This window comes from Phaethon lepturus, unplaced genomic scaffold (assembly GCF_000687285.1).
Source record: "Phaethon lepturus isolate BGI_N335 unplaced genomic scaffold, ASM68728v1 scaffold42230, whole genome shotgun sequence".
In the NCBI taxonomy this organism is placed as follows: Eukaryota; Metazoa; Chordata; class Aves; order Phaethontiformes; family Phaethontidae; genus Phaethon; species Phaethon lepturus.
In genome coordinates this window covers 14,033-27,019 of record NW_010512451.1, presented here as the reverse complement: position 1 = coordinate 27,019, position 12,987 = coordinate 14,033, and the positions used below count along the sequence as shown (strand labels likewise).

Sequence of the window (12,987 nt, the reverse complement as noted above, 5' to 3'; positions counted from 1 at the left end):
GGGTGCGGGGGCGGGGGGGGGGGCGGGGTGGAAATCACACAGCAGTATATGCACTTAGACGAATTTCAGACTTAAAAACTTTGCTAAACATTTCTATCAGCACACAGAGTTTAGGATAGTTACTAAAATTGTAACTGCAACCAGGGAGCACAGGACAAAAGAAAAACTGCCTGTTTGCCCATTAGCTGAGACAAATCCGAAGCTGGAAAAGCCTCAAACCTCTTAGCCTGAAACATTCCACTTTTTTGCAAGTGCAAGAATAACAAAATGAAAGAAGTAGATAAGCAAGAAGCTACCTGACATCATATCTAGAATGAAAAAATTCTGTTATGTCAATTATAATCCACTTACATCAAAGTGATCGCTGTTCTCTATTAATACCTGAAATATACTGAGAAGTAGTTATTACTCCCTCTCATTGCCATAGTTATTTGCAGTACTAACTTAAAGCAGTTTTCCCCTCAGAGGAGGGACAAAACCTCACACCAAGGTAACATTATATTCATAAGAGAAGACCAATTCACACCTTTCTTTTACCTGCACCACACAATGATGTCCCAGTAGCTACTACTGGAGAGCTAACTGGCCCTGTAGTTTAAGCCTAGCGGCTCATATTTAATCCAGAATTTTGATGGTGTTCTGGTTTGAACACCAGACTTCAAGTTGTTTATGGCTTTCTTAATCGTCAGGACTCCTATCAGCTGAGAATTTTAATAGATTCTTCAATAAAAACTGAGAAAGGAGATCAGAGAGCTTGTTTTATTGGCAGAGGCTAGAACAGATGGAAAGGAAGAGAAAAATCTTCATAACTTTGTTCCAAGTTGACAGAAGTGGTTTTGAGGTATGAAAATGTAGATAATACTTTCAGGATAGGTAAAGACAATTCTGTTGCCAATTTTGGCTCAAACGTTTCTTTAGCAAATACTGAGACAATGTAGCTTCAGGATAGGATGGTTATTCCTCTGAGGTGACGCATCCTGGTTTGGGTGTTGGGGTTTTTAAACCAAGCAACTATGGATTGTTCCCATCTCCACATACTTGCAAAAACACTAGGAAAGTTCATTAAAAAACCAAACAAACCAAAAACCAAAGCAATACGAAAGTATACCAACTATAATAGTTTACAGCTCCTCTCAAGACCTGATAGAGTTGAAGTAAGCTTAAATTGTGGTCTTGACCAAATTACAGGAAAGAGTAACCAGTCTCTATAGACACAATCTCAGTTAGGAATGAATGCTAGGTGTATCATCACAACTTAATGTGAATTACTAATCAAGGTAGTTGTGTCATGGAAAAAAAAAAAGCCCTACAACAGACAGTGAAAAGATACTTGCAAAGAACATGTATGTAATTCTTTTTGTACTCTGAGTTTAGTAGCTTAGTTGTAGTGCATACATGATAGCAATATCTAACACAGAATGTATCCTATTGAGACTAATTGTCTTTCCTGTAATTTGGAGAAGAGTGCTATTCAAGATCACTTCAGCTCCTGAGAGACTATAAAAGGAGATATTGCTCATTCAAATAAGTGTGTCACTTCATAGAGAAGTCTTTCAAATACTTCTGCTACAGCTCCCTTGATTTCAGCTAATAGACAATGCCCCATTATCTAAAGATTATTTCTTTACGTATCCTTTGTGGTCTTACCCAAGAAGATTAGGGGAAGATAGATGAAGTATATTATATTGTGCATAGAACCTCCTAAGAGAGGTAGCTGTTAATTTCTAATAATTTCCTCTCCAAAAAAACCAAACTACTCCAAAAAAGAAAAAGCCTTCTTCATACATCTTGATATTATGGTAAGGGAATAGGAGGAAAACAAAAAAAAAAAAAGGAAAAAAAAAAAGAGGGACAATAGAAAAATGCAATTCATGGTGAAAGGAACTACTATAGCCTCAACTGATTGTGCTTCTTCAGTCATGAAAATCTGGTATATTTTTCAAAAGCAACTTCTTTTTAGAAAGACTTGGGGAAGCATCCTGCCAGTGCACAAAAGAAAAAAAAAGGCAAATTGATTCCAACTTCATTACTTGAACTGCTAGGAAGTTGGTTACAACTAGGCAAGTAAAGCTGCTTTTTTCCCCGTAAGAGAAATATACTTTTCTTACAATAATTAGCAAAAAATTAATATTCTTCTGTTCTCTGTTCAAATAGATCAATGAATCTTTAAAGAAGCAATCTTTAAGAGTCTTACCTCAGCTGTGGAAACAAAGGAGTCTGTAGATGCAATGCTTAATGTATCACGAAGGCAGAAATCATCTGTATTGTCCTTTACAGTAATGTCTGTATTTTTATCTTGAAAATAAAAAAGACAACAAAACCTGATTATTAGACTGCCATAAAATTCAATTTAAGTCTTGAAAGTGTGTGTTTCATGTATACTTTAATGTAGTACTTCATTTGGAAGACACAACATTGTACTACTGTAAGAGTAAATTCAATTATGACCTGCTAATATATATGAAGGTGACAGTATTTTCCTGTCTTTAAAGTGGACTTACAAGCATCATCTGCAATGGAGAGAGAGAAGAAAAAAAGTATTTCCCCAAGGTTTCTGCCTTTTGTTTCATAAACTTCCGAAGATCTCACTATCTAAAACTATTACTTTGCTATATTGCTCTAAATCCTCTGTTAAGTTTTTAACTTGGCTGTGTTGTTATATAACAAATGCTCAATGTTTTAGTAACCAAGAAATACTGTTCTAAATAAAAGCCATTAATAACAAACAGGTTTCAGCTTCCCTTGAATTTGTTTCATTTTCTATTTCTCATGCCTTTTTTCACTTGCTGGTTCTTCAGGAAAGCAAGTGAAGTTTTTAATCTCCTCTGTATCCTTTTTCCCCCCAACAAACTTTTCCATAAACTTGAAATAACACATCCAGAAGCATTTCCTATAGTACTAGAATTCTTAACACCTTTAAAATAACTGACACTTTATGCTTAAAATACAGTTTCTCTCAGTTTTCCTTTATTTTATTCTCAGATTTCAACTGTTGCACATATTACTAGCATGTATAGTTTTGTTTTCACTGTACAAAAACACTTTCACAGAAGGATTAAATTCGTAAGTCAGACTTTGGCTTCATGTGCCCCATACTACATTCTCAGTAGAGCACAGGCAGTTATTTTGGGTTACTTTACCTTCAGACATTACACATGTGTTGCTAAAAGTCTGTTTTATTTCCAACAGTCAGCAGCAACCAGCTACCCAATATCATCCAGATCTGTTGCTACGGCAATACTTCATAAAAAACACTATTACATAGCAAAGTGGCCAAATGCCAATATACTGGAATGGTTTACTCCTCAGTTGAAATGCTACAAGTCCACATAACTTAACTATTATTTCGGTGGTTGTTATGGTTTCATTAGTTACAGACTTGGAATGACAGCTTAAAAATTGCACATAACAGTAAATATCTGTCTTTGAGACTATTCACCAAAGGGAAAAAATTATTAAAAGTTTGGACAAAGATTTTACTACATTGAGTTAGGCAGATTCCAACTTGTAATCACAACTTCACCAATATTCATATGAGTGTCTCAGATTTTTTCAGATCATTCTTAATAGTTTGTTCTTTTTTTCCTGACCTCTTAAAACCAAGAGGAAAAGTACAGCAGCATCCAAGTTGGTTGAGAAACAATCACATACTGGAATTTGAAGAGCACGAACAGAAAACCCAACTGTGGTTTGTAAAGCATTTGCTTGAGGTCTGGTAAGAGCAGACGGGTAACATGATGTTTCCATCTTATTTCTAGCTTGTAATTTGCATTAATCCCCCTCTAGTATTACATTAAACGCTTTTACTAATATCACTTTTTCACATCAGCAATTGCTGAAACTGCAATAATACTGTTAAACATAGGGTAGTACAGGGACATAGAGCCTGACTGCAGATTTCTCCATTGAAACTCTCCTTTTGGCCAAGTTGTTTTCCATAATAAATTTGCAATTAAAACAAAAGTTTCTACATCTATCAGTTAGAAAAAACCCTCTAGCACCTGGTTCAAGTGTGATCTAAAGAAATATTATTTTCCTGATCCTCCTAGTCTGTAGGCAACATGCAACACTTACTTCATGAGAAATAAACAGTTATATTCATAACTAGCAATGCAAATAATAAACTGCTATGAGAGTAAAGTGTGGGCCATACTGATAAAGGTCTTACTGATGGCTTTAATGAAGATGTTAAGGTAAGGACCCAACTCTTATGTACACAAAGTGCAGCTGTCAAGTAGTCTCATAAATCAACTTATTCACAATCCAAGAACACCTCCACCACCCTCATAGGGAAGTCCCAACGAAGCCTCAACGCTTTTAGATATTGTCTGATAATTACTGTGCTGTTGCTGTTATGTGTGAGTTTATAGCTCAATGACAACAACATATCCCCAAACTGATGCTGAAGTATTTAATACTGTGTTATTGGTTAATAGCATTATTTCCATTTATATGTAACTAAAGTTTGTTCTGCATATATGTAAAAAAAAAATAATTGGTGCAAATGAAGGAACCACAGATTTTCCAGCCCAGAATACCACAGAATCAGAGGTTCTTCTGCAGAGTTTGTATTCAGCCTGCTACAGATTACATGAAGCTCTAGAGATAAGATTCTGAATACATCTATGTTTGCTGAAGAAGTCATAATTCCAAGTTTTCTAATATGGACCTAAAACTGTCACCTAGCCAGTATGTTTTTAACATGTTAGTTGAACATGGAATATACGTTTTCACTCAAAGAAAATTCTCACTACTACAGAAAAAAAAAAGCACAAAATTTGCACATTATGATAAAAAAAAGAGATTAAAAAAGGCTGGTAATGCTGAGTGAAATAATACCTTTGGCAAGTTATATGTGCATACTAAGCACAGACTTCCCAAAGGAAACAAAACAGCCTTGTCAGCTATTTCTGACTTTCTGGCCACCACCACCCTAAAATATCCTTAGCCAAGCAGGTGCTTACCAATACCCACGCTGTGCAGAGCGCACATTATTATGAAAACATGAGGGTGAAAATTAAGTTACTGCTGGAGTACATACCATGCAAGTACCAGGAGAACACTCTTAGACAGAAGAACATGAAAAAAAAAAAAGAAAAGAGACAGCAGCACAATGAGACTCCTGGAATGAACAGCTGCAAGAAGAACCCACCCACCACCGGCTGCAACTGCTCGTACAGTCATCCCTAGTTCTTATGTAGTCTAATACCTTCAGGGAAGGAATACTATGAGCTTCAAATACACTTCACTTATTTGAGAAGCCAGGGAGTTATTTTAGGTTCATTTATATTTGTGAAGAGGATGATGTAGAGTTTCAGACACGATACTGACAACAAGTAATTGCCATCAAGCAGCTTGGTTACAGTGCCTTAAAATGCATACATGGTTCCAAAGTTAGATTAAGGGTATTAAAAAAATGCTAAGGATATAGACTATTGCTAGAGCTCATGAAATTAATCCTAGCTTTATAACATTTTACAAACAACTATCTATTTGAAATTAAGCAGGCTAAAAAAACCACCAACAAACCAGAACAAAACTACTTTCACATCTATTCACAGAATACTAATCTAGAATATTTATTTGTCTTTGCTCTGGTAGGTTCATGTGGTAAGAGAGACCACAAAATCAACCCTCTAAACTCTCAGAGCAAGATCAGAACTTAAAGATGGAACTGCACTCAAAATAACTTTCTAGCATTCAGTTAGGAAGTATTCACCATCAGGCCATGTTTTAAAATTCTGAAAACCGTTTACATGTTATCTTTCCTCCTACCCTGAGTGAAACATGGCATGAGTTAGCAAGTGAATTTGGCACTTACGTGCAGCAGTTAAAAAAGGAAAGCACTTACCCACTGGCAAAGAACTCACTGAGAGTTAAGGAATTTAGTTCTGAGTGCCACTGTTAAAGCCATGGTTTCCTATTCCACCCAGCCCTCACACTTCAGTGGGCCATCAGTGCAGTAACACATCACAAGCAGGAAAGCAGGATGAGAAAGGAGAGACTTGACAGACTCCAAAGAGGAAAAAAGCTTGCAAAGGAATCCATTTATGAAAAGTCAGGGTACCCCAAGAGCAGCAGGGTCCCAGTATTCTGCCAGGCTACCACACACACAGCAACTGTGTTGTGTGCTAGCCTGGCCCCTTAGACGTGTGGCTTCATGCCTGGACAAAGGAATTAATCAAGTTCAGAGAGCACAGAAGCATGAATTACTACATAATTCAATTTCAAGAGAATGTGACACAGTCTTCTAGCGAGTCACAAGCAGTATAGTGGTTTGTCACCACTGTTGCTGAAGCACCCAAAGGCAGCTTTATTTATGTTTATAAATACTCATAACTCTGAGGGTGTTGACTGAATATTCATTAAAAAATCATCAGTCCTACCAAGGAGCTACTAATGTATTACATGAAGTCTTACAGGATACACCTTTAAAGTAAAATTCACTGCTCTCTGTTGTATTTATAAAAAGAAAACAATCCCAACCTTCAGATGGCACCTTCTGATGACTGGGTTGTATGGCAATCCAAGAACAGAGCAGGGTGCCTACACAGACCATTCGGGATTCAACAGTTATTGTTAAATTATGTGTTTGCATTCATCAGTAAGACAAATAAGTGGGTTCAGGAAATTGCCTATAGCAGGAGACATTTCACCTCACTGCATATAAACAAAGCTGTTTACTTCAGCATAAAAATATATTTCAGGTCACGGTCTTTTAAAAATATCTAACCAAATCTTGTACTCTACCCGTACGTCAGCATGTATCACGAGTTAAACATATCTCATGATTCTTTGTTAGGACCGCCCTGATGCAAACTGAAGCAACAGATTCCATTAAAAACAAAACCCCAACACTCCTCCTACCCCCACCAAACCCACAAAAAGACGCTCCAGTGCCATATGATCATCCAGTCTCCCACCTCCAGCAGGCTCCTGTTGTAAAGACACAGCTTCTGCTCACCAGTACTTGACTAGAAACTCAGCAACCAAAGCAGTGGCCTAATGGAAAGGAGCAACTGGGGAAAACTGAGTATGGGACAGCACAAAGTACTTTTTATTTGCAATTTTACCTCCCTCCTAGTACTCAGACCTTTTTCAAGGTAAGTTTTGGCTGAGCTAACTGCTGAGCCTTCAAATTACATCCTTAACAAATACCTTAGTAGTTTTCATGCAGAGAATAATCCCCTGGTTTTGTGCAAACAGAAGGACAAGTCTTACTTTCTCAATGAAAGTTGACTCAACAGAGCTTTCGTAATTGTTTCCAAGTACAGCTATAATCTTCAACGTCCACATAAAAGCCTTCCACAATACTCACACAGGTATAAAAAGGCCCATTTTCCAAGACACTGGATGCTCACCTAACTATCATTATGCAAAACACAAGATGTTCTTCATGCTGTGTTCTGTATTTATTACTTTGATGTTTTTCTTAAGACAAAAGGAGTCCAGCTGATTAAAAGCAAGTGTATAGATGACAGTAATAGATTAAAAATAAACAAGTAGAGAATGCATATAAAAATTGATTAGTACAATCCATTAAATTTACATACAGAAGTAATAAAATCCACCTGAAAACTGAGATGTACTGATTTTCAATATTTGTCATCTGTAAAAAGATGCAACTTGCCTAAAATAACCTTATAACCTTCAAGAGATTTTTTTTATATACTTTGGAAAGAAGTAATAGCAATTTCTGGGATGTTTATAATAATTTGGTTATTTTCAGACCTTCAAGATACTGCCTTTGTCCATAAAGTTACATTATCTGCTGAGCACCACATATTTAACGATGTGTAAAACAAAGCATGGCTACTGCTCTTATATTCCAACAAGAGTGAAATCAAGCACCTTGAACACTCTCATCTAGCAAAGGTAAAGACAGCCCAAAATGCTTGTGCATAAATAATCACTTTAGTTTTTCCAAGTAAAATTCAAATATGACTAAGAAAGGAATTTAAGTATAATTTATTTTCTGTCATACCTAGATACAGGTACATTAAGTAACTCAAGAGTATTAGGAAATATCATATACCTTTGCTATTCTGGAATGGTAATAAATCAAATAATCCTTTCACGATTTAAATCTGCTAAACAACTCTTTCATAAATTTGATATTTTCCAGTGGTAGTAATTTTTTTTAAGCCAAAAAATTACCAAAAGGCTAGGAATACAATTTTGTTATAAAGAATGTGACCTGTGAAAGATGTCCCTGAATCATTGTGGCAAGCTTTATCGTAAAACCAAAATTTCAAAATAGAAAGATGTTACATCAGGAACTCTGCAATTCAAATCTCAAGGAAGAGGCAAAGTAAACACATGTGGTGCTACATTACTGAAATATATAAATATGTACACAGATACCGAACATAAAGCAGCATCTAATGTGTATTTTATAACCTGAACTAACACATCATATGTGCTGACAGCTGAGAAATCAGCTTAGTAAACGCAAAATAAATGTATGCATATGTTCAATTCTCTGGCTTACTGCTCTGACTCTGCTTGACAGACATATGATCCAGAAACAGGTTTGAGATGTATATCCTGTGTCAGCTACACGCCAGGACAGGTCTCTCCCTATGATACAGCTTTTCATTTATTTGAAAACGTACACTTTGATTATTCATAACTGTCCATTATAAGTTCCTACATTTACACAGGATTACAATTTTCTTTTCTTTACCTTGAAGCTAAAAATCATTGGATCTTCTCTGATTTTAAGGTTTAAATCCCTACCTTTTACAGAAGACTTTGATTTCTGACCACTCTCCTGTTTTCATGTCTAATAGTTTAGATAACAGTTTCTGTACTTGCATTTGATTTGAGAGAGAAGATCTGGCAATCAAGTTTGCTCAGCTGTCTAATTGGGATAGAGTCTATTTAGGTGGATGAGCAACAAAGTTGTCACTGGTTCCTCTTCATAGGAGTACTCCATTCTCCTGTAGTTCAGAAAGCATCACACCTATTTTGTCCACAGCAAGGTCTAGTTTGAATTCCAGTGCTGCTTATTTTAAAACATAAGCTGTCCACTGGGGAATTACAGCACAGCACTGTGAAGACTACCAGACACCTTAGTCATCAGATTTGAATGTCACTGCCTTTTCTTACTTCTTCACATCCTAAAAACAAGCACAACGTACAGCTATTTTTGCACAGACACTTTCTAGCGACAATGGAATGGTCTGTTCAACCACATTCAGTGTGATAGTACACTAACTCATTGTGCTGCAGAGCAGATTCAAAATGCAACGTCATATTTACAGAGAAGGAAGTGCAAGGTTAACTTTGAGGCTTACACATCTAGAATTAGCTCCTTCAATACCTTTCCTAATGCCAGAGGCCACTATAAGTGGGCTAGGTAGAAGTGTCTTCTCATCAGACTTGAGAGAGGAGTCTCAAAAATAAGTAAACTTATTACTTTGGCCTCAGTTCTACTACACCTGTGTAATTCTATTTAAATCAGTGGGTACTTAAAGCAAGATGTTTACACAAGTGCATTGCTAGCAGTATCCCTTGCTTTTTTCCAAACCAGTTCACTGCCACCTTCTTGGCTTTCCCACCATGCACCTCTTGATAGAGGAGCAGATAGTAGCACACTCAGTGATGAAAAAGGACAAGAATAATGAGAAACTGTAGCTCAGGTCCTGAAACTTGTTGCTTTATAAAGTTTCCTAGTTTGTTATAGAAAAAAAGGAAAGAGGAAACAGTTTAGTATGCTAGCATATAGACTATTTTGCTGGACACAGCACAAGGGTACGGGACCATCCAACAGCTTCTCTTTAAAGTAAGATTCTAAACACAGATTGCTGGAAAGGTTTTTCTTTAGCCACTATATTATGCTTCAGAGATGTTGACCTTTCAAAGCAAGTGAGGCAGACTGACAAAAGGAACCTGCATATTAATTTGTTCTTCCATTAAAAGAAAAAACATACTGTCTAGCAGTTGGTAATTCCACCTACATTTATGAAGACAGTGTCAGAAAAGAAAGATTGATTATCTTTCCACTAACTTTGGAGATAGAAAGGTGAAAGACAGAATCACTATATAACTGGTAATCTTCAGTGAAATAAACATCAAAACATGCAAATATATATATTGGATTTGGACTAACATTTGGATTCTGTATTCAGAATGGAGACTTTAGCATATTTGACACAGGCAAACTCTACAGGGAGAGCATAATAATCCTAGTCTTGACTTGAATTTCAGGGCAGAACTGTCTTAGAAAATTCTGCAGACTCCAGTGAAGCTGCTCAGGAATGTGACTGGCTTCTGCAAGCCCAGCTGCACCCAGCATACAGTTTAAGAACCTAAATTAGCAAGACATATGCTTAACTTTAAACAATAAGACTTAAAGAATATCTTAAGTGCCCTACTGATTGGGGCCTGGTTGCATTCCACTTGCCCCCAAGAGCAGGAAAGAATGAGATAAGAATCCTTAAAAAGTTGTACTGAATAAAGAGTTCTGCCTCTGGGCCTTAAATAATACCAGTTACCAAACTTAAATTAAAAATCAATTTAATAACACTGTAAGGTTTTTAAGTGCATTAGTAACAACATATTAATACTTGAATTATAATGTAAGTAATGATTAGTGCAACCTGACCCTGGAAGACAACTTGACACTGCTTAGCAGCTACTCAAACAGATGTAGTTAAAGCTGCTATATAGCCAATATATTAGTTATCCATAGTAAATTACAGTAAAATAAAGCAAAGCTTGAATAATAAAGAATGTACATAATTTAGGCTATCTGGAAATATGTATATATTTACCTTTAAATACTTGCAGCATATCTGCATGTAGAACAAGGGCAGCTTTAAATAGCAGTAGAAAGAATAAAGGCTGGTGTGATCGACATGTGCTCTTGAATCAGCTACACTACAGCACTTTGCTACAGACAGGATTACTAGGTAAGGTGGAACATTGTGGGATATTGGGTCTGTGCACTAAAAATTAGAGAATTGACAGTAATTTATTAAAAAAAAAGTTTAGCTTGAGCCACCAAAAGGGAAATAAAACACATCTTAAACTCAGTTATTTTTTGTAACAGTTCTAGTAATTAACTGTATAAAAACATGCATGAGAGAAAAATGACCCAAATAATAAATTTTACTCCCTCTGTTGTTATTTTTCACAGAACCTTTTGCTATAACTTTCCACAAAAACAGATTTATGCCCACATATAGGTTTAACTTTGAAACTTTTCAAGCTGAAGCAAAAATTTAAGACAATTGTAAGATATAAAAAGGCCTTTAGGAATGAAATGATTACACAAGCTACTTGAGCCTCCCAGCTATAGGGTAAACAATGGGGAAAAAAAACCCCCACCCCAAAAACTATTTGCCTGGTAAATGTGTATTGCTGTAGCAATGGGGTATAGCTAGTGCTGAATAACAAGCCCAGTAACCAGCAATCATTTAAGACTGCGCTATATGGATATTGCTACAACCATTTATGCCAGGCCTTTGATTTAAATAGCAGCAAGATTTAAACATAGCAGACACATCAGTTGAGAAAAATTGTTAGCTTTTACATGTGTGCACACAGACACAGTGTTTTCATTTTAAGCCCTTGAAAATAAATGGCAGACAGAAGTTTATCTATTTTAGTCCCAACTGAACTATTGAATTAATGAAGGAACTACAGTGCAGAGAGCTAAATTTGCTGATTTTATACGATTCTGTCAATATTCCATTTTGATATTGTGCTCAAAAGCAATCAAAAAAAGTTCATAATGTTGTTTCTGCACCTTCAAGATGATTAAGCTACCAAGCTAAGAGAGCTGATTACGTTTGAAGTCTTTTCGAATTCTCAACTATCACTGTCCGTATCTCTTCCATCCCATTCTGTCTCGCCTTCCTTCATTTCGCCCAAGAATGTTTCAGACAAGCCTCTCTTAAAAATAGACTTTAATGCAAGAATAAATTGTTTGAGTAGAAGTTCTAAAACAGGAATTAGCCCTATGGGCCAAAACATGTTCTTGATCATCAGTTTATATAACCTCACACTGCGATACTCCAGCCAGAAAAATAAACACTTATCTTGGCCCTCACTACTTGCCATCTGTCTGGTATGATTTTTCCTGCCTCTGGAACATTTATATTCACCATGTATATAAACACATAGAAGTTAAGTGTATATACATTCTTTTTAGTAAGAAAAAGAATTTGTAAACTATAACTTGTTAAGAATATACCACAAGAACATGGGGCAGGGGGAAGCAACTTCCTGCCTTTGGAAGGTTGGTAGGCTGTTTCCACTTATTCCATACACCACTTTTGAAAAGTGTTCAAAATGAAGGCAAGTGGTTATTAAATCAAGCCCTGATGTATGGGGAAAATGATCATTTTTCTTTATGCAAAAAGAAGGTAAATACATTTACTTTTTTTTAAAGGAAGAAGCTATTGACTAGAACTAAGCACTAGAATGGTCAATGGAAAAGATGCAAATGGAACACCAAAAAAATATGCCTTTAAAGTATTGCTAGTCATGTGTGTTTGCTGTTGTGGAATAAGTGCTAAACACACACGTGTTAACTAGTCCTACTTCAGTAGTATTGTGGGGCACTAACTGCATGAACTGCTGTACAAATGTTCCTTGCTCATGTAAGGAACTGGAACAGCTTCATTGTATTTCCCCCTTTAAAATTGATGGGCAGAGAAGAAAGGAAAAAGAATGAGAAAGTAGTTAGAGCTTGCCCATGTAACTATGTGGAACCAGGAGGCTCACACTCAGAAGAGATCTAGGGGAAGAGATGATTGCAGCTGCTCACATGTTGTGAGGAACGAGCAGAAGCAGTTGAGAAATAGCAGATGGATTTTGCGTTAGGAAGACTGAGCAGGGAAGCACAGGAACTGCTAAGGGAACAAAGTTTGGGAAATTAAATCAGTTAGGTGGATTGTGGCTCAATTATGAGCAGCCTTTAGAGCTACAAGGAGGAATAGCTTGTATTTCATTTGAAGAGAAGCTCCTGAGGGAAAG

The 12,987-nt window shown here is 36.4% G+C and overlaps 1 protein-coding gene across 1 annotated transcript in view; it reads right to left on the bottom strand.

The window, feature by feature from the left end:
• Positions 1–12,987, bottom strand: part of FAM73A (family with sequence similarity 73, member A) — a 38,791-nt gene that overhangs the window by 12,660 nt on the left and 13,144 nt on the right. Inside the window, exon 7 of the mRNA XM_010287005.1 lies at positions 2,195–2,295. Within this exon, the coding sequence (XP_010285307.1) occupies positions 2,195–2,295 (101 nt within the window). The remainder of the gene's footprint in view (positions 1–2,194; positions 2,296–12,987) is intronic.